Source organism: Citrus sinensis, chromosome 1 (assembly GCF_022201045.2).
Source record: "Citrus sinensis cultivar Valencia sweet orange chromosome 1, DVS_A1.0, whole genome shotgun sequence".
NCBI lineage: Eukaryota > Viridiplantae > Streptophyta > Magnoliopsida > Sapindales > Rutaceae > Citrus > Citrus sinensis.
In genome coordinates, this window is record NC_068556.1 from 11,903,934 (window position 1) to 11,922,498 (window position 18,565).

The 18,565-nt window shown below is 34.4% G+C and overlaps 2 protein-coding genes and 1 non-coding gene across 3 annotated transcripts; 2 read left to right on the forward strand and 1 right to left on the reverse strand.

The window, feature by feature from the left end:
• Window positions 1-3,709: 3,709 nt before the first annotated feature.
• On the forward strand, window positions 3,710-3,813 carry LOC112498058 (small nucleolar RNA R71). Its single transcript, XR_003065144.1, has one exon. It is a non-coding gene; the product is annotated as a small nucleolar RNA R71 (small nucleolar RNA).
• A 6,594-nt stretch (window positions 3,814-10,407) lies between these two features.
• On the forward strand, window positions 10,408-12,943 carry LOC102628627 (threonine synthase 1, chloroplastic). The gene is made up of 2 exons (XM_006475458.4): window positions 10,408-12,306; window positions 12,641-12,943. Exon 1 carries the CDS (start codon window positions 10,729-10,731, stop codon window positions 12,292-12,294), a length of 1,566 nt encoding a protein of 521 aa, XP_006475521.1. The 5' UTR covers window positions 10,408-10,728; the 3' UTR covers window positions 12,295-12,306; window positions 12,641-12,943.
• On the reverse strand, window positions 12,614-17,128 carry LOC102628906 (WD repeat-containing protein VIP3). The gene is made up of 3 exons (XM_025097654.2): window positions 16,630-17,128; window positions 14,606-15,232; window positions 12,614-12,894 (listed from the first exon to the last, which is right to left on the reverse strand). Exons 1-2 carry the CDS (start codon window positions 16,966-16,968, stop codon window positions 14,624-14,626), a joined length of 948 nt encoding a protein of 315 aa, XP_024953422.1. The 5' UTR covers window positions 16,969-17,128; the 3' UTR covers window positions 12,614-12,894; window positions 14,606-14,623.
• Between the last annotated feature and the right edge of the window lie 1,437 nt (window positions 17,129-18,565).

Consider the following 18,565-nt stretch of genomic DNA (forward strand, 5'->3'; position numbering starts at 1 on the left):
TACATGAGACAACTAATTCCTCTCTAATTGATGGGCTAGGTAAACATCCCAGTGTTTTTACGACTTCTGAGATTATGCCTAGCACTTGGCTTCCTCCAATAAAAACAGCTTGTGAGAAAAGTCTTGATAATCTTCGGCCACCTCCTTCATATACTAGGTGTATCTTTCTTTTTACTAGTACTCGACCAAGATCTATAAATGCTTGAACAAACTCTCAATATTTACCATAGTGAAACCCAAAAAGCACACAAATATTTTTGTGTTGTCTACTCGAAATTTTCTTATAAACTAGTAAACAAGCTCGTTTATAGTCAGATTCCCGAGATTGTATCGTACACATTCTTTTTGGAACAATGGCTATAACTGGGAAATTGCTCTTTGTACATATCCATTTCGATGCATTTCAAGAGACAAAAGAATATCATCCAACGATTCCTTATTCAAGCCATCCCTAATAAATTTAATCTTATCTTCTCTATTATCGAACACCATTCCCAAAGTACGTGGTTTTTTAACACATTGCATTGTGGCACATTTATGATAAGAAACTGGAAGTTGTGCAGCTTTTCGTTTTCTTGCATAATTTCCTTTCCCGGAACCAGGCATGTAGGCAATAAATTACCCTGCTAACCATACTTTGGCTTCGATTAACCAACGAATGTCGATAGGGATGTTTTTCTTCATGAGCAAGTACATACGTTTGGATCAAGTTTTGTAGATTGTGAGGAGTGTATTTTGAGGAATTTAAGGAAATTGCTTGTGAAGCTTTGCAAGAGTTGTGTTCTTATCCATACCTTGGCTGAAGAATATAAGTTATTATGAGAAATTGAAGGAACCGACTTTAATAGTCACAGAGTACCATTATCTGCCACTTAATCGGGGTGATAAATGATAACACACCAAAGAAAAAAATAAATCTAGTAAAAACACAACACACATGAAAGCAAACAAAAATAAAAACACACAATGTAAAATGCGTTATATTAACTCACCATCGTCCTTTTATTGAGCTTACCTTAAGTTCTAATTGGGTTTCATAGATACCACATTCTATTTCTTTGAGTTGTCTTTCTAAATCGTTAACATAGGATACTAACTCTGGTGGTTGTACATCCCAAATGGAATGTGATCGACAAAATTTGGATCAAGCCGTTTAGGTGACGCTTCACACGCAGAAGTCGTTCAAGGTGGTTGAAAATGATTTGTCTCACTGAGGTATGCATGATTTATAACACAAGTGATGAGAGAGAAAATAAAAATATCAAACAAACACACTTTAGCAAAAAATAAAAAAAACAAACTAGTAAAGAAAAAAATAACAAAAGGTTAAGTCACTGAAAAGAGATGGAAAAAGTTTCAAATTTTGTGGGTCACTTAAATCTATTACGCTGTTTTCTTCATATGGTTGGTACTTAAGATATGACTTTAAATCTTTGACCATTAACTTTAAAAATTGCATCATTCTCTGGATTCTTAAGTTTAATAGCTCCCTGTGGAAAGATAGTGCGAACAATAAATGGACCAGACTACTAAGAGCAAAATTTACTTGGGGTGACGTGCAAACAAGAATTGAATAAAAGCACTTTCTGACCTGGTGTAAAAGATATTCTCATAATTTGCTTGTCATGAAAGACTTCCATTCCCTTCTTGTAGTCCTTAGCATTTTTATCGTTGCGAATCTCCTCAGGTTTTGCTAGTTGTAATCTCTCTTTTTAACCACAAATGATGTCTGCATTCTTTTTGTTTGATGTTAGGGGAGAATGAGATGATTTCTGACAATGTTTTTTCTTCTCACAGGAATGTATACTCTAAAATGTCAGGTAATGGATTGTGCTTGAGTTTTAGTGATCATTCTAATATGGGATGAGATTTTCCCCTGATGGTGCTAATTGTTATATACTTAACTTCCATTTATCAATATCCATGCATGGTGATGAATCCAGTAAGGCATTAGCCTCATCAATCGATCTGTCAATATTAAAATTTAAGCCAAAGTGAGTTAAACATGTCAGGGTCATCACTGAGGTTAGTAGGAAAAGTCAACTAATTTATCAATTAAATCCACATCTACAATTCCTTCATCTTTATCAGAGGGTTATTTGGTTATGTTAAATATATTTAGCTCCATAGTCATGTTGCCAAAGGGCAACTGCATATTTCCAGTTCTGCATTAGATATGAGCATCGACAGTTGCGAAAAAATGTCGGTCTAAGATAATGAGGATGTGCTTCTATGAATCCTACACTTGTTGAGTGTCAATCAAAATGAAATCAGTAGGAAAATAAAATTTGTCTACCTGGATGAACACATCATTCACAATATCGCAAGGTATTTTCATGGATCGATTTGCAAGTTACAACACAATTGGAGTTGGGTGTAAGATTCACAGTCCAAGTTTCATAAATACCGAGTAAGGCAAAAGATTTACACTAGTTCCTGAGTCCAACAAAGTATTCTCAAATGTGTGGTTTCCTATGCTATATGAGATAGTAGGGCGGCCTAGGTCTTTGTATTTTAGAGAAATTTTATGTTGAAGTATAGAACTAATGTTTTCTGTTAAAAATACCTTTTTCTAGACATGAATGCTTCTCTTTAGCGCAAACTTCTTTAAGAAATTTGGCATAAGATGGCAGTTGTTTAATAGCATCAAGTAAAGGGATTTTAATATTTACCTATTTGAAAATCTTATAATCTCACTTGTGGTACTTTCCTTCTTTACTTTAGCTAACCTCTGAGGAAAATGAGCTTTGGGTATGTATTCTCATGGGCTACTATCTTCTTTCTCCTTTGTTGATGAGTCCTCAAATTCTTGAATTGTCTTTGTCACCGGCATCTCCACTTTGTTGTCCATTTCTTTGCCCTTTTGCAAGGTTATAACGGCTTTGACCTCTTAATGATACTAGGATAAACTTGTACTCACTTCATCCACCCCTTTAGGATTAGGCACTGGCTGATTTGGAAATTTGTCTTTCACAACAGTTATCGCCAAAGTTTGAACTAAAGAGGTAAGTTGGCCAACCATCTTCTCAAGGTTTGAGATTGATTGAGCTTGTGAATTGAAGTCAGTTCTCATCTCATTCTGTATCTCGTCAATGGTGTGGTGGGTCGAATTTTTTAATTTACAGAATGCATCTTCCTATGGTTTTGGCTGTGAGTAACTCTAATTCTAATTATATGGTCTGGATGGTCGTTAAGCGACTTGAGGAGCTTAATGAACTAGTTGCATTAATAGAGCTGGAGTTGTTATTCTATTTTGTTAGAATCCTTGAGACCATGAAAAGTTGGGATGGTCTCTCTATCCAGGATTCTAGGTATTGGAGTAAGGGTTGTAATTTGGCTACTTTCCCATTATATTTATAACATTGACTTGATCTAAGTATGAATCATGGTCAAATTGATTGTAGGTTTGTGGCTTTATTGACTTTGTAGCCGTCAATGATGCTATTTGGCGAGAGAGTCCTTCAATTATTACTTTGAATTATTTGATTTCTAATCTTGACTCACCAACATGGATTTCATTTACTCCCTTGATTTTTCTCATATTCCTGAATGATCGACTCTGTGGGAATTATCTGCTTGTCACTGGAAGAAATCACAAATCGCTTATGCGCTTTTAGACATGAGCTCATCTTCACTTGTTGCCATTAGCCATTTTTACACATATGGCAATAGTCCCTCCAACAAATATTGACATTGGTGTCATTTCTCGTACCCATGATGTGGACACTTTAAAAGTAGCCCGTTGAATCGCTCCAATGCTTCAAAGAATTCTTCGTCTTCTCTTTAAGTAAACTTTGAAATTGCACTGCGAATAGCATTGATTTTATATACTGGGAAGTATTTATTTAAAAAATTAGTTACTATTTGTTCCTATGATGTGATACTATTAGCAGACAATGTATTGAACCATGAACGAGTTCTATCTTTTAAAGAAAATTAAAATAGTCTAAGTTTAACATCTTCATCTGAAAATAAAAAACAAAATAGATGCAAATAAAGAGAGAGAGGAGAAGTATGATACTGACCTTATCACGTAACTACACACACACTAAAAACTTGCACTCAAAATTATTTACACAATATTTACAAAGAAAATTAACTTTACAAATTAAAATGACCTACCTCCCTGGCAGTGGCGCCAAAAACTTGTTGTGCAAATTTTGTTGTACTCGCAAGCGCACAAATCTATTGTAGAATAGATTTATGGTGACGAATGTCGATCCTACGAGGAGGTAAATTTAATTATGCATATGGTTAATTTCTATGTGTAATGTGAGATGGTTGGAAGTGAATTTTTTTTTAAGATTTAAAATAAAAAGGCAGGAATGAATTAAAGATGAAACCAATGCAAATGAAATGCTTGAGTCTTTGAATTCATACTCAACATACACCGTGGGCTTAATATTTCCTTTTTAGTTCCGATTAATTCATGAGAGGGGTATTTTCACTCCTCATAATCCTCACTCTAATAAACATGGTATCAAGCACTCAGTGTACCAAAGGTAATGATCTTCCACCGAGTGTGGTGTCAAAAACAAGCTGTGCTAGACGAAAATAATCTTTACGTCAACAACGTGGTAAGACTATCCACTAAATAAGTCTGTCAACACTGAGTCAAGACGACCCACAAAATACTAGAGGGGAATTTTCTTTTTAATTAATATGGTGTTTAGTGCTCATTGTGCCAGACAGTAACAATTCTTCACTAGGGAGCCAGTATACCATGCAAAATCTAAACATGATACATTGTCTGCCAATAATGAGTCAAAACAACCACATAAATCATAGAGGAAGAGAAAATAAACTTATTTAATTAAGCCCATGGATCATGTTAAGGCTTCACCTTCAACCCAAACTTGAAATTAAATTAACCACTCATAATAAAACTAGAGGTAAAATGATAATTTTATTAAAATATGTAGAAAATACAAGATAGAGGGAGAATTACATAAAATAGAGCTCAAAAATGCATTCAAGGGTCTTAAATTAGGGGGGGAGTCCTCCATTTATAGATACAATGGATAAATCATGGTCATTGGATAAAAATAATTCGGACGCTCAAGATTGCGCCACGTGACAAATTTTGATTGGTTGGAATACATCATTAGTCAACACCACTTCAACATTTCGATCTAACAAGATGTTGCCACATCATCAGTCAACGCCACATCAATATTTTGGTCCAATAACATCTTGTCACATAATCGGTCGACGCCACATCATTTGTCTAATAGGATGATGTCACGTCATCAATCAATGCCACATCATCGGTCAATGCCACGTCATCGTACCGCATATGTGAATAGTGTCATACTTGTGAATAATATCATACATGTGAACAGTACTAAATACCTTTTTATGCTCTTCCTAAGGTTTACGAACATCTTAAGTTCAAAAATACCATTCGTTTTGCTGTCCGACTTTCTCGTTAGTCGTGAAATGACCAAAATATCCTTAAAATACATAAAATACTTAAATTAGAATAAAACACACATAATAAAAGCTTATAAGATTTAAACACGAAAAAGTGAAAATGTTAGTGAGACCCGGAGCATAAAATGACAATTTTACCTTGTATAAATATACATTCTCTAGTACTCAACACTTCGGTTACTCCAATGTTCACCTCATGATTTTGGAGAAATACAATATAGTCATCTGACACTATGTAGTGGATCACCTAAATGGCATGGTCCTTAAGGTGGCAAAGTTGGTTCTTTTGGAACAATTTCCTGTATAGGGGTTCTCTAACCTTGTCTTCATTTATTATGTCTTGAACAAAGTCAAAAATAGGATCGTGATCAATGCCAATAACGCCTATGAGAATATGAACATATTCCTCTTCAAAGACAAAGTTCCTAACTGCATCTCCCCCCGTAAACTCGACATCCTTAAAGAAATGGGTATTTCCTAACTTGAAAATTGACTTACTCATGGAATCATAAAGTTTGTACCCCCAGATCTTTCAAAGTATTCAATAAAATAAAACTAATCGTCCTTAAGTCCAATTTTTTTTTTTTTTGTTAAGCCTATAAAGCCTTGCCTTAGCCAAACATCCTCAAACATGCAAGTGCTTTAAATTAGGCTTCTTACCTATTTGAAGTTCATAAAGGGTTGTTCGTTGATTTAATTGAAACCCTACTGAGGATATGCTACAGTATTAAGTGCTTCTCTCAACAATGATTTTGGTAAAGTAGAATGACAAATTATACTCCTTACTATGCCCTTAAGTGTCCTGTTTTTTCTTTTAGCAACACCATTCATAGTGGGCGAAACCTGTATAATGCTTTGTGGGATGGCACCGTTTCTTATAGAACTTATCAAATAGTCCTAGATGTTATTAACCTTAACCATCATATTTGCCATAGTACTCACCACTATGGTCGAATCTAACACTTTTGATTCTTTTGTTGTGTTGATTATCAAATTTAGCCTTGAAGGTTTTGAACATATCCAACGATTATGACTTTTTATAGAGATATATATAGGCATATTTTAAAAAAAATTGTCTATGAATGTTATAAAACATTTTTGACCATTCCAAGCAATCATATGGAATGGCTCACACATATCTATATGTATTAGTTTTAAGATGTCCAAGACGTATTACTTCAAATTTCCTTTTTATTGATTTGTTTACATATTAAAAATTTAACACAAACAACAAAATCTATAAGATTTAAAGGGTTTAGAATTTTGTTTGACGTATGTCTCTCTATTCTATGTTTGGAGATATGACATAATCTTGTGTGCCCTAACGCAGCCGAATTTTCATTGATTAATTTTCTGTTTGCACCTTATGTGCTTAATTATAAGGATTCATTAAATAAAGCAATTGTATCAATTAGATAACTAGAACAAACTAATTTTGAATTATTAAACAAACTGAATTTTTTATTTCCAAATGAACAAGAAAAACCATATTTATCCAAAGTAGAAATAAAAACCAATTTTCTTCTAAAAGACAACACAATAAATGTTTCATCAAGATCTAAATGAAATCTAATTTTTAACAATAATCTAAATTTTCCTATTACTTCAACTTCAGTTATCTTGTCATTGCCCACATAAATTTATCTTTTACCATCACTTGGCTTTCGATAACTTAAGCAACCATACATAAATACACTAATGTGAGTTGTTGCACCAGAATCTATCCACAACATGTACCAAGGTATTGAAGTTAAATTAACCTCATAAAAACCAAATTAAGAATAATACCTTTCTTAGCATGCCATACATGATTGTTTGCGCAATGATTCTTTTTATGTCCTTCAGCTCCATAAAAGTAATAACTAATATTTTTCAAATCAGGCGGTTTCTTCTATTATTTCTTTTGAGGTGCTGTATCCACAGCTTCCTTATCCTTTTTTTTGTTTTCCTTTGTCCTTATACTTAGAGGTTGAGGCCAGGTTAGCACTTTCTGCCTTATCTTTCTTCAGGCTTTCTTTTTTTTAACACAGTGTAATATGAGCTCATTCAAAGACCAAATCTCGTTTTGATAGTTGTAGCTCACCTTAAACTGGTTAAATTGTATTAGTAAAGATATCAAAAGTAAATGCACTAGCAAGTCTTCTGAGAGTTTAAGCTTAAGTATTTTCAGTTTGGCAGCATGAGACATCTCCAAGATGTACTCCCTGGTATTGCCTTTGCTTGTATATCTCATTGAAATTAAACTTCTCAAAAGCATACCTATTTCTGCTTTTTCTTTTCATTGACAAATATCTTTTCATTGCACAAGGAACTCCTTAGTCGTAGTTATCTTTTGAAACATAGAGCCCTTGAATGCTTTTAGAATGACCTTCTTCATGATCATCATATACATGCGCTTTGATTTCTCCCATTTTTCCATATCTTTCTTGACATCAAAGGTACTCTCATCCATAAGAGCTAGGGGACAATCAATCCTTAACATAAGGTCAATATCCATTATTGCCAAAGTGATTCTCTTACCATGACTTGAAGTTAGAGCTATTTAGTATATGAATAGAATTGATGTCAGCAGTAATATTGCCAGGAGCCATAGCTAAACAAAAAACAATAAACAAACAAAACAAACTCATATAAGTACAAAAAAATGTAAACCCCATCGCAAGATATAACACTCCATTAATGCTTCATCTTCAAACAAGACACTAACTTGTAAGTAATATCTTGATGTAGCAATAAAAAAAATATTGATAACAAGAACATGTCAAATAATGAACTTCCTTTGGGCTGATATATTGTTTGCATCTAAAACCAAATAATCATCATGTTTTTATTACTACAGTTGCACATACAATTTTGTTAAACATGGATATTCCTTTGGGCTGATTAATATTCATATAAATTACATACACACAACTGTTTATATTCTAAAATATTTTAATTTTCACAAGAGAGGTCACTTTGGTGATATTTTGCTTCAATTAATTTATTTCAAGATGGATATAAACATAACAATATTTGAATTTAAAAATTTTTTAGGTCAAAGTAAATATCAATAGTCAACTACCAATGATCAAAGTCAATAGTCAACTACTAACCTAGTCAGGGCTAAACCAGGTTGAGTCAACCCAACTTGGATCATCAACCAGCCCCACATCCTGAGTCATGGGTTGAGCAACTCAAATCCTAATTTCTTTTTCCTTTTTCCTAATGCAACGGGTATGGTCATCACTTTTACCTAAGCTGCCTTGACTTGGTGCCTGCAGCTTGCTTGCTAGCACAATTGTTGCCCTACCTGAAAACTTAGAGCTGGCGGCGATAAAAACTTAAAGAGAAAAAAATAATAATTTCCATCTAATTTTCAAATATTTTTTCTTATCCTAGAAGACAACCACCAATTGTTCTCAAACTCAATAATACCAGACTTATTAAATTCAGGAACACTAAAAATTTAATCATTAATTGAAAATAAATTCAATTCTCAATAATTCAACATGAACATGCTATGATACCGCTTGTTAGAAGATTACCTTCGCTTTAAATTCCACCAACATTTATGTTGTATCATCAAAAGTCAATAAGTCGAATATGCGGAAGAGTACCTAAATCCATAATGACCAATTGTTTTCTAGAGCTGTATGATTTACCTTCCAGGTCAACACGTTTTCCTAGGTAGTCCTCTAACTTTCTCTCTGCACTCTCTCTAAAGTTGGGATGTAAGAAAAGAATAAAATGTAATGTGTGATCTAAGGATCATATTTGTTATATATAGATAGCTTTCCTATTATATTTTGGCATTTTTATTTTAGTTTATCATAAAAATAGAAATTACCCTTAAATCTCTATACATTAAAAGTCCACGCTTTATCATATATATTAAGGGTTAAGTTACCGAAAACCTTAATAGATCATCTTTAATTGAGCTTAACATTATATGACGGTCCACAATACATAATTATCCATATATAAGCCCAATGTTGTACTAAAAATCCAACATAAGCATATAATAGTATGAATATTTACAATATCGAGATTTTTAAATATATTAAGAAACAATTTCATATATTGTATAAATTTAGTAAGAAATAATCAAAGTGAGAGATTGATCATACTATCACTTGTGGGAGAGGCTTGTGTTGATAATGTGTTAAATTATTTATCATTTAAGAGCACAGTAAGGTAGTAAGAGAAATAGAGAAAGTAATTAAGAGACACGATATCTAGAGATTAATTTTATTCAATTTCAAATATATACAAATAAGAAAATTAACACTTCTCTTATAGTCTCATAACAATACAAATAAAGTAAATAGTTAGTAAATGGATACATAATTAGTTATAAGTGAAATAATGAGAGTTTAAAGAGATGTAGACTTAGAGAGATAAAAATTACTGTGATGATCATCCAAATAATTATTAGAGAAATTATCATTCATATACCCTATATTTACTCTGTTATAAAAAAATACTACAACACTTTGAGGGTGTATCAATCGTCCACCCTTAGTTAACAAAATATATCAACCGACCACCAAACCGTTAGTTGTCGTTTGAAAGTTAACGAAGTTACAGTGAATTGACGATTTTACCCTTGAAAATTATCACTTATATACCCTTAAATTCTTTTTTTATCACTTGTATACCCTTAAATTATCACTTGTATCATATGAAAAGACCAAATTATCCTTCTGACGTCATCATATGTAAACGGCAACTAACGGTTTAGTGGTCAGCTGATATATTTTGTCAACTTAGGGTGGACGATTGATACACCCTTAAAGTATTGTAGTATTTTTGATAATGGAGTAAACTAAGGGTATACAAATGATAATTTCCCTAATTATTATTATTTCATATAAATTTTTTTAACATTTTTCACTCCCCCTGCAACTGAAGTTTCCGGCTTCTGCACCTGATTAGCAAAATTGGACATCTAAGAAAGAAAACGTACGAAAATTAATAAAATTCCGCTTGTATAATTAATAAATAAAAACAGAAAATACTTAACAAATTAAAATTTCTATAATTCCACAATCATGATGCCGATCCGCCAACCTGTTCGCTTCTCCTGCTGAATAGCACCGTTTCTGAACTACCGACAACGCAAATTAAACACACGTAGTAGTACGTACGTGTTAAAAGAACAAAGATGGTGCTGATTAGTGATAATCGAAACGGCGCCGTATCAGTCACTAGTTTTAAGGATCACACAAACAACTGGACAAGCAACTGACTACACAACACGAGCACCAGCACAAAGATACCCAAAACGACAGCCGCTGTGAGCATTTATCGAACATGGCATCTTGCTCACTGTTTCACCCCCAAACCAAAATCAAACCGTTCAATCAAAACCACCCTCGCCTCACATACCGTCCGCCCACCGTTATCTCTTGCAGCTTCTCCACATCCAATCCCTCCTCTCCTCCTCCACCAGCAGCGGCTTCAAAAAATCGCCGCGCAGCCGATGAGAACATTCGTGACGAAGCTCGACGACAACGTTCCACTACAAATAACACTTTTTCCGCGAAGTACGTACCCTTCAATGCGGGTCCTGATTCACCCGAGTTCTACTCGCTCGACGAGATTGTCTACCGGAGCCGCTCCGGCGGCCTTCTCGACGTTCAGCACGACATGGAGTCGTTGAAGAAATTCGACGGCGCCTACTGGAGAGACCTCTTCGACTCTCGCGTGGGTAAGACCACTTGGCCTTATGGTTCCGGAGTGTGGAGCAAAAAGGAGTGGGTCCTACCTGAGATCGATCCTGACGACATTGTTTCGGCCTTTGAAGGGAACTCCAACTTGTTCTGGGCGGAGCGTTTTGGCAAACAGTTCCTGGGCATGAATGATTTGTGGGTTAAACACTGCGGTATTAGCCACACTGGGAGTTTCAAAGACTTGGGCATGACCGTTTTGGTCAGCCAAGTCAACAGACTTCGTAAAATGAAACGACCCGTCGTCGGAGTCGGCTGTGCATCCACCGGTGACACATCAGCTGCTCTATCTGCTTATTGTGCCTCAGCAGGTATTCCTTCCATTGTGTTTTTACCTGCCAATAAGATTTCAATAGCTCAATTGGTGCAGCCAATTGCCAATGGGGCTTTTGTTTTGAGTATTGATACTGATTTCGATGGTTGTATGAAGTTAATTAGAGAAGTTACTTCTGAATTGCCGATTTATTTGGCCAATTCATTGAATAGTTTAAGGCTTGAAGGTCAAAAAACTGCTGCCGTAGAGATATTGCAGCAGTTTGATTGGGAAGTGCCAGATTGGGTGATTGTACCTGGTGGCAATCTTGGTAACATTTATGCCTTCTACAAAGGTTTCAAGATGTGTCATGAATTAGGGCTTGTAGATAGAATGCCTCGGCTTGTTTGTACTCAGGCGGCAAATGCTAATCCGCTTTATTTGTATTATAAATCGGGATGGAAGGATTTTAAGGCCGTCAAAGCGAGTACAACCTTTGCATCTGCTATTCAGATAGGCGACCCGGTGTCTATAGATAGGGCTGTTTATGCCTTGAAAAATTGTAATGGGATTGTTGAGGAAGCAACTGAGGAGGAGCTGATGGATGCAATGGCACAGGCAGATTCCACTGGAATGTTTATATGCCCCCATACTGGGGTGGCGTTGACAGCCTTGATTAAGCTTAGGAACTCGGGGGTTATTGGCCCCTTGGATAGGACGGTGGTGGTCAGTACAGCTCATGGGTTGAAGTTCACACAGAGTAAAATTGATTATCATTCCAAGGAGATTAAGGATATGGCTTGCCGGTTCGCTAATCCACCTGTGCAAGTAAAGGCTGATTTTGGAGCAGTAATGGATGTGTTGAAGAAGTATTTGGGAAGCAAAGCTCCAATATAGCTGATGGAGACAGTAAGTTAACATTTGTATTCTTGCTAATGTTTGGTTTTTTGACTTTTGATGCTGCATTTGGTGGCAGTTTGCTTCGTTTCATTTATAGAATACAGTGAGTAGAAATAATCTGCAAGGCTCAATAAATTCTTTTGAATTACTAGTATAAGTTTTACCATCTGGGTCAGTTTTTATTGATTTGCGTATTCTTCTTCTTTTGGAATGAACTTGTAGAAAATGTTTTCTTTGCTCTACTAGTAGATCAGCAAGTTTAATAAATTGTAGATCTCGCCTTGCCTCAACTTTTACATTTCACCTTCTGACTATATACAGCACAATTTTGGTCTATGTTTAGGTGGTTGTAATTCAAAGTTTAGTGCCCTCATACGGTACATTACTGTTGCTTTGAGTAATTAAGTTTTCTAAAAGAACCAGAAGAATGGATGTGAAATTGGAGAACAGCATGAATAGTTTCAGTAGCTCTGATACACTTTGCAACCGTCTGAAGTCTGTAATCATCAAGAATGAAGGTTTGTTGTATTTTCTGCTCCAGTCTTCACTGGATTAATTGTGTAACAGCGAATTTTCGTTGACAAATTTTCTACTTACCTGACAGAGAGATAAAAGGAATGAATTAGCAGTCATTTGAAAGGAACAACTCCTAATTTTTTATTATTATTAACTCACATGTTCATCGAAGCTTGAAGGCTGCTCTTTCCTACTAGAGTTAGACATTGACTTAATAAAGGAACAAGACCTTATTTCTAATGATTGGTATGTCATTGGTTAACATCGTGACCATGTTTATCTTGTATATGGATGGATGGGTGTGTTGAAACAACCAATGTTTTTCAGCCGCATTAGATAGCATATGATTTTAGCTTTTTAGTGACGGCATATTGAAGTTGTATCAACGATAAAAGTCTTCTCATTGAAAAGCTGGCCTTTTGGCCACCTAAGAATGTTTTCACTATTTTTTATCTTTACCCTATTCTTAAAATTTAAAATTTTCTTTTACTTCTGTGGAAATAAAGGTGGTGACCTATGTGCTATTATCGTATCAGTCCGGGAGCTAAGAATTGTTATGATTACTATTGTTTTTGAAATATCATCACCCTATTACACAGTACACTGCTGAGAATTATTTTATTGGCTCAAAGAGATTAAAACAAAAAATCCAGCAAATATTTGTAACCATTATTGGAAATTTGGAATTGGAGATTAATTTAGTCAAAAAGTGGCTATTATAGAGATGGAATACCCGTAACGTGGTGTACCAGCGTAAGAATGTAACAAATTTCTTTTAAATTAAAAATACATTTCAATATATTAACAGACAAAAAAAAAAATTTTAATGTATTAAAATATATATTTTTTTGTATTTTAGCAGCACCCTCGCTAAAAGTTATATATATTTTTGTTTGTTAATGTATTAAAATTTATATTTTAAAACAAAGACTCTAATATGTGTATTTATCATGTACTATATTAATATATGTTTTTTTTTTATCTTCTAATTTATTCATAACTTTAATATGATCAGAAATTCCTAATGTGAAAACCACTCATAAATATGTGAAGGGAGATAATTTTTTTAAAATTTAAATCCCTATTATTTTTATAATGGTAAATACCCAGCATCGTAATTTTACAGTATTAACTTTATTTTTAAATACATTTTTATTTATTTTATTATTAATTAAATAAATTACATAAATTAAAATTAAACTAAAAGAGTTAAATATTAAAATAAAAATAAAAGTTTAAAAAATTAATAATAAAATATTTTCTAAATTAATATAAATATTTTTCTTATACTTTTTACTATTTTTAAACATATTTTCTTATAATAAAATATATATTTTATATTCTTAAAATAAAATATCAAGCAAACACATTTATCCTTATTTTGCTTTAAAACTTTTTATACAATGGAGTTATTGCCTATTACGAAAATAGCATGCGCATAAATATTCTATGTTGATTTCAATATGACAAAACTAACAATTGCATCAATAATCAAAGCTTTTGAATAGGGGGTAAAAAAGACAGGGTAATGTAGATCTATCTCATCATATTCTTAGCATCCAAAGCAAAGTGAGAAGTCACTTTACCACCATGCCAACTACTTGTGCACAACTACTAGACATCAGTACACCAAATGTCGGCGAAGATCAGATGATGAAAATGATCAAAAAAACAAGTTAAGCAGAAGACTAATATAGGTTGGAAAGTCATACAATTTCAGACCAATGCAGTTAAGAACAACAATAGCATTAGCATTTTCAAATAACAAACAAAAACTTTGCAATAGTCTTACTCTGAAAATGCCTTATCATCAGGAGTATTCATAGAGTGATATGCTTTTGTCATCTGATACGCTAACAACCCGACCTCCTAGTGGTCTAAATGACACTCCCCAGACCTGGTCTGTGTGGTTAGTCATTGACTGCATGGCTGCTCTCATGTTAAGATCCCAGAGCTTTACAGTTCTATCACTTGAGCCTGTTGTAATAGCTGCTCCATCGGGGCTTGCATCAACACTCAACACCCAACTAGCATGACCAGACATTGCCGTAACCAGACTTTTACCCTCAGCATCATAAATGTGCACATGAGTATCATCTGATGCAGAGAAGAGAACACGTGGATCAACAGGGGAATAAACAAGAGAACGCACAGGCATGAAATGGCCTTCCAGATGATGCAGGAATTTGGCACGGGTAACATCAAAAACAGAAATTGTGCCATCCATTGAACCACAAGCAATTCGTCTGCCATCAGGACTCCATGCAACTGATAGAACAAACTTCTTGCTGCTACTTTTATCTGTCGGCTTCAGTCCTTCTGGACGAGGAATTGACAGGGTGGCAATCAGATTCCAAGTGGCTGTGTCCCAGAGCTTTACAGATGCACTACCCCCTCCAGCAACAGCTAGAGTGGTACCCTGATGGGAGAAAAACCATTAGCACCAAGTATCAGTAAAATTTACAAAAGGAGCTTAAAGACTTCCACTTTCCATTTTGATCAACTGGTGCACAAAGCACATCTTTACTCATAGTAAATAAATTCTTCTATATTTATCAAGTATGAAAGAAACAATGGCATGTTCACTGATAAAAATTAAATAGGCAGAGCCAACCACTGTAAAACACACACATATATACAAAGACTAGAAAAGGATTGAAACAGACGACATACACATTCATTTTAATATAATCAAAAAGTAAATTGAGTACCTGATCGGTAACAAAATAACAATAATAATAATTGAAATAGCAACTACATTAACAACTATGTTTAATCAAATGGATCTTCAAGTGGGTAGAAGTTCTTGTGAAGTCAAGACCCTCTTCTGATAGGACCTTAAAAGTCAACACTGATGTGAATGCTTCAATTTTAAACAAATTGTGTAGAGCTTACCCAGCTCTACATGAATCTTGGGAATCAAATCATCAGTCATTATGATAGACCAGACAAGCGTAATGATGGATTCAAGTTAAGTGCATGAATATTGCAACTGTTAATAGTTGTAATGTTGGTAAATTATACAAATCAAAAAGGAAAATTATCATAACCCAGATCCCGTCACTTGCCATAAAGATATTCTTCCATATAGAGATAAAATAGTCTTGACCCAGTAAAAGAAAACACTTCCATGCACTATAAAGAAATAAAAAATATATAAATGACAAACAAGTGACAGCTACATGGAATTTTCACTGTACAAACCCCCCCCCCCCCCCCAAAACAAAAAAAAAAACATACGGAGCGAAATTTCATATAAGAAATTCTTTCAAAACACATCCTTTGGAAGTCTAACAAGGGAAATATACCCAATCACTAAAGTAACACATCTTAACATGAATGACCCAGAAAAACGTTTGAATAAATAAACATTGTAAAATGTAGGGACAAAAAGCACAAAATACAAATTTTACTTTCAGCTAGCAAGCATCTTCTTAGCAACTTAGCTATAGTAAGTGGACAATATTATCTTTGAATCAGTGAATTGATGACCAAAATAAAACTTTAAGTTAGAGAAGCCTCCTCCGAGCCTAGCAAGTAAAACACAATCCAGAGCAAACCATATCAGAAAGTGAAAAGCTTGTCCCGTATTTTTGTTGCATCAGTTAAATATCTACTCTGTGGTGACCCGTAAAATGTTTCATTTTATATTGATTTTAAAAAAATAATAATTAACGAGTATACAGAAGCGCCCAAGCACAAAATTTCTCAAAAATTGGATTCTCAGAAATGAAATCAGTCTTCATCACTCACTCAAACTCAGCCTCACCCACATGTTTGAAGAAGAAAGGAGGGAGAAATTAAAGAAGGCAAAACCTTAGGATCGAACTGCATTTGCCAGACTTCAGAAGGAGGAGCTTCGAGAGTAGCAATAGAGGCGTTGGTGTCGACATCAAATACTCGAACAAAGCTGTCGAGAGAAGCAGAGGCAGCTATAATACCAGACGGGTGCGCTGCCACAGAGACTACGCCCAAACAGTGGCCAGTGTTGGTCCGCTCCAGCTGCATGTCGTCGGGCCGCCACAGCTTCACGGTCTCGTCCAACGATCCCGTCAGCAAGAGCGCCGGTCGAGTCTCGGTCGCCGGTACCCACGTGACCGCCCATACTGACTCCTCGTGCGCGTTCTCGACTGATTTTAGACCAGCAAATTTCATTTGGTTTGGTGGACACAACCCTACAAATTTGCGTGAATTGTGAGGATCTTTTTGTGTGGTTTGTTTGGTGGTCCCCTCCTGTCGAGGTTTTGAAGTGTAATTGACGAGGGTTTTCTTGAATTTGGGCCTCAACTGGGTGTATTTTTATTCGCCTTCTAGCCTGTCCAGCTTTATTTATTTATTCTTATTGATTACTTATTCGTTGTTTCATGCATGCTGGGATCCTTGCCACTACTAATTGATTAAGGGTCAATTTACATCGTTCACTGTTGGTGACTGGAAATCGTCAATAATTTGGTAACTCAATGAATATAATTTTGTGGGAGTATTCTCAATAATGTTGAAGATATCAATTTGAGGTCAATCTTTCTCATTTTTTTTTAAAAAATAAAATAGGGATATATTTACCCCCAGTATTATTATTGAGAGTAGATTTCTAAGTTCGTATCAATAAATTTTACAGTCTTACTATAAATGTTTGTATATAGAGTCTTTGCAAATAAATCTTATATTCTATTACATTTGTAGCTTGTAACCATTTAAAAAAAATCTTATAGTTAAAACATATAATTTTTAGTTAAAAAGCACATAATTATGTTTAGTGACAATTTAGGATGTCAAAAATAGCCGCCATGTAAGTGATGCGTGGGCGAGGTAATATGCGGCTCGAGGATGAGGCAGATCGGATTAGGGCTTCACTTGATAATTGATATGCCCTGGGTTTCGTTAAAAAATCGGATTTTATAAAAAAAATATATAAACTATATATTATTTTAAAAAATTATATTCATTTGCCTATTGATTACATATGTTTAAAATTTTAAATATTTCAAGCTCATATTTTAAGCTCAATTTCATTAAAAATAACATTTAAAAATTATAAAATAAAATAAAATATACACATATAATTTTATAAAATATAAAATCCAACTTAAAATACCCATATAAAATTGTTCAATCTATAGGTCTAAAAAATATATCCATACCAAATTTGGACATTTTCATACCTAGGCCTTACCTGAGTTTTTGCCATCTCTAGTTAGGGATGGAAATGGGCATCGCCCGCAACGGATTTGTCATTACCAAACCCAAATCCCAAAATTTAAATTACTAAGCCCACCCACAACCCACGGGTTTTATTTTTTTTTTAAGAAAACTTATCCGCTGTGAGTTTTGACAATTATCAAAGTAGATATGGCCAATAGGCCGTGCCGTGCCAGCCCAGGCCCATCAAAGGAAGCCCACACGTGCTCGTGCTCGTGCCCACTCGTGCCGTGCCCACACGTGCCGTGCCGTGCCTAGGAAAAATAGCCCAATAACCTTTTTTTCCTTTTTTTTATTTTTTTAAGAACGCATGCCAAGTTGTTATCTTATTTTTTTAAGCATATGTACCTTTTTTGGATCCATGTGCCTTTATTTAAATTTAATAGAATAAAAAATTCAAAACTCAAGTTCATATTCAATAATAATAATAAGAGAATGTAATATTAGTTGTTAAGTTTGATTCTATGGTATTATAATTCTTTTTAGTACTTAACAATAACAATAATAATAATTTTTTTTAAGAGTTAACTTAATTGTTAACTTGAAATTATGT

Excerpts from the sequence above, each read along its gene's own strand:
- LOC102628627 (XM_006475458.4), top strand. The coding sequence starts at position 10,729 with ATGGCATCTTGCTCACTGTTTCACCCCCAAACCAAAATCAAACCGTTC.
- LOC102628906 (XM_025097654.2), bottom strand. The coding sequence starts at position 16,968 with ATGAAATTTGCTGGTCTAAAATCAGTCGAGAACGCGCACGAGGAGTCA. Across the intron at positions 15,233-16,629 it reads AAATGCAGTTCGATCCTAAG|GGTACCACTCTAGCTGTTGC; the intron begins GTTTTGCCTTCT and ends TTCTCCCATCAG.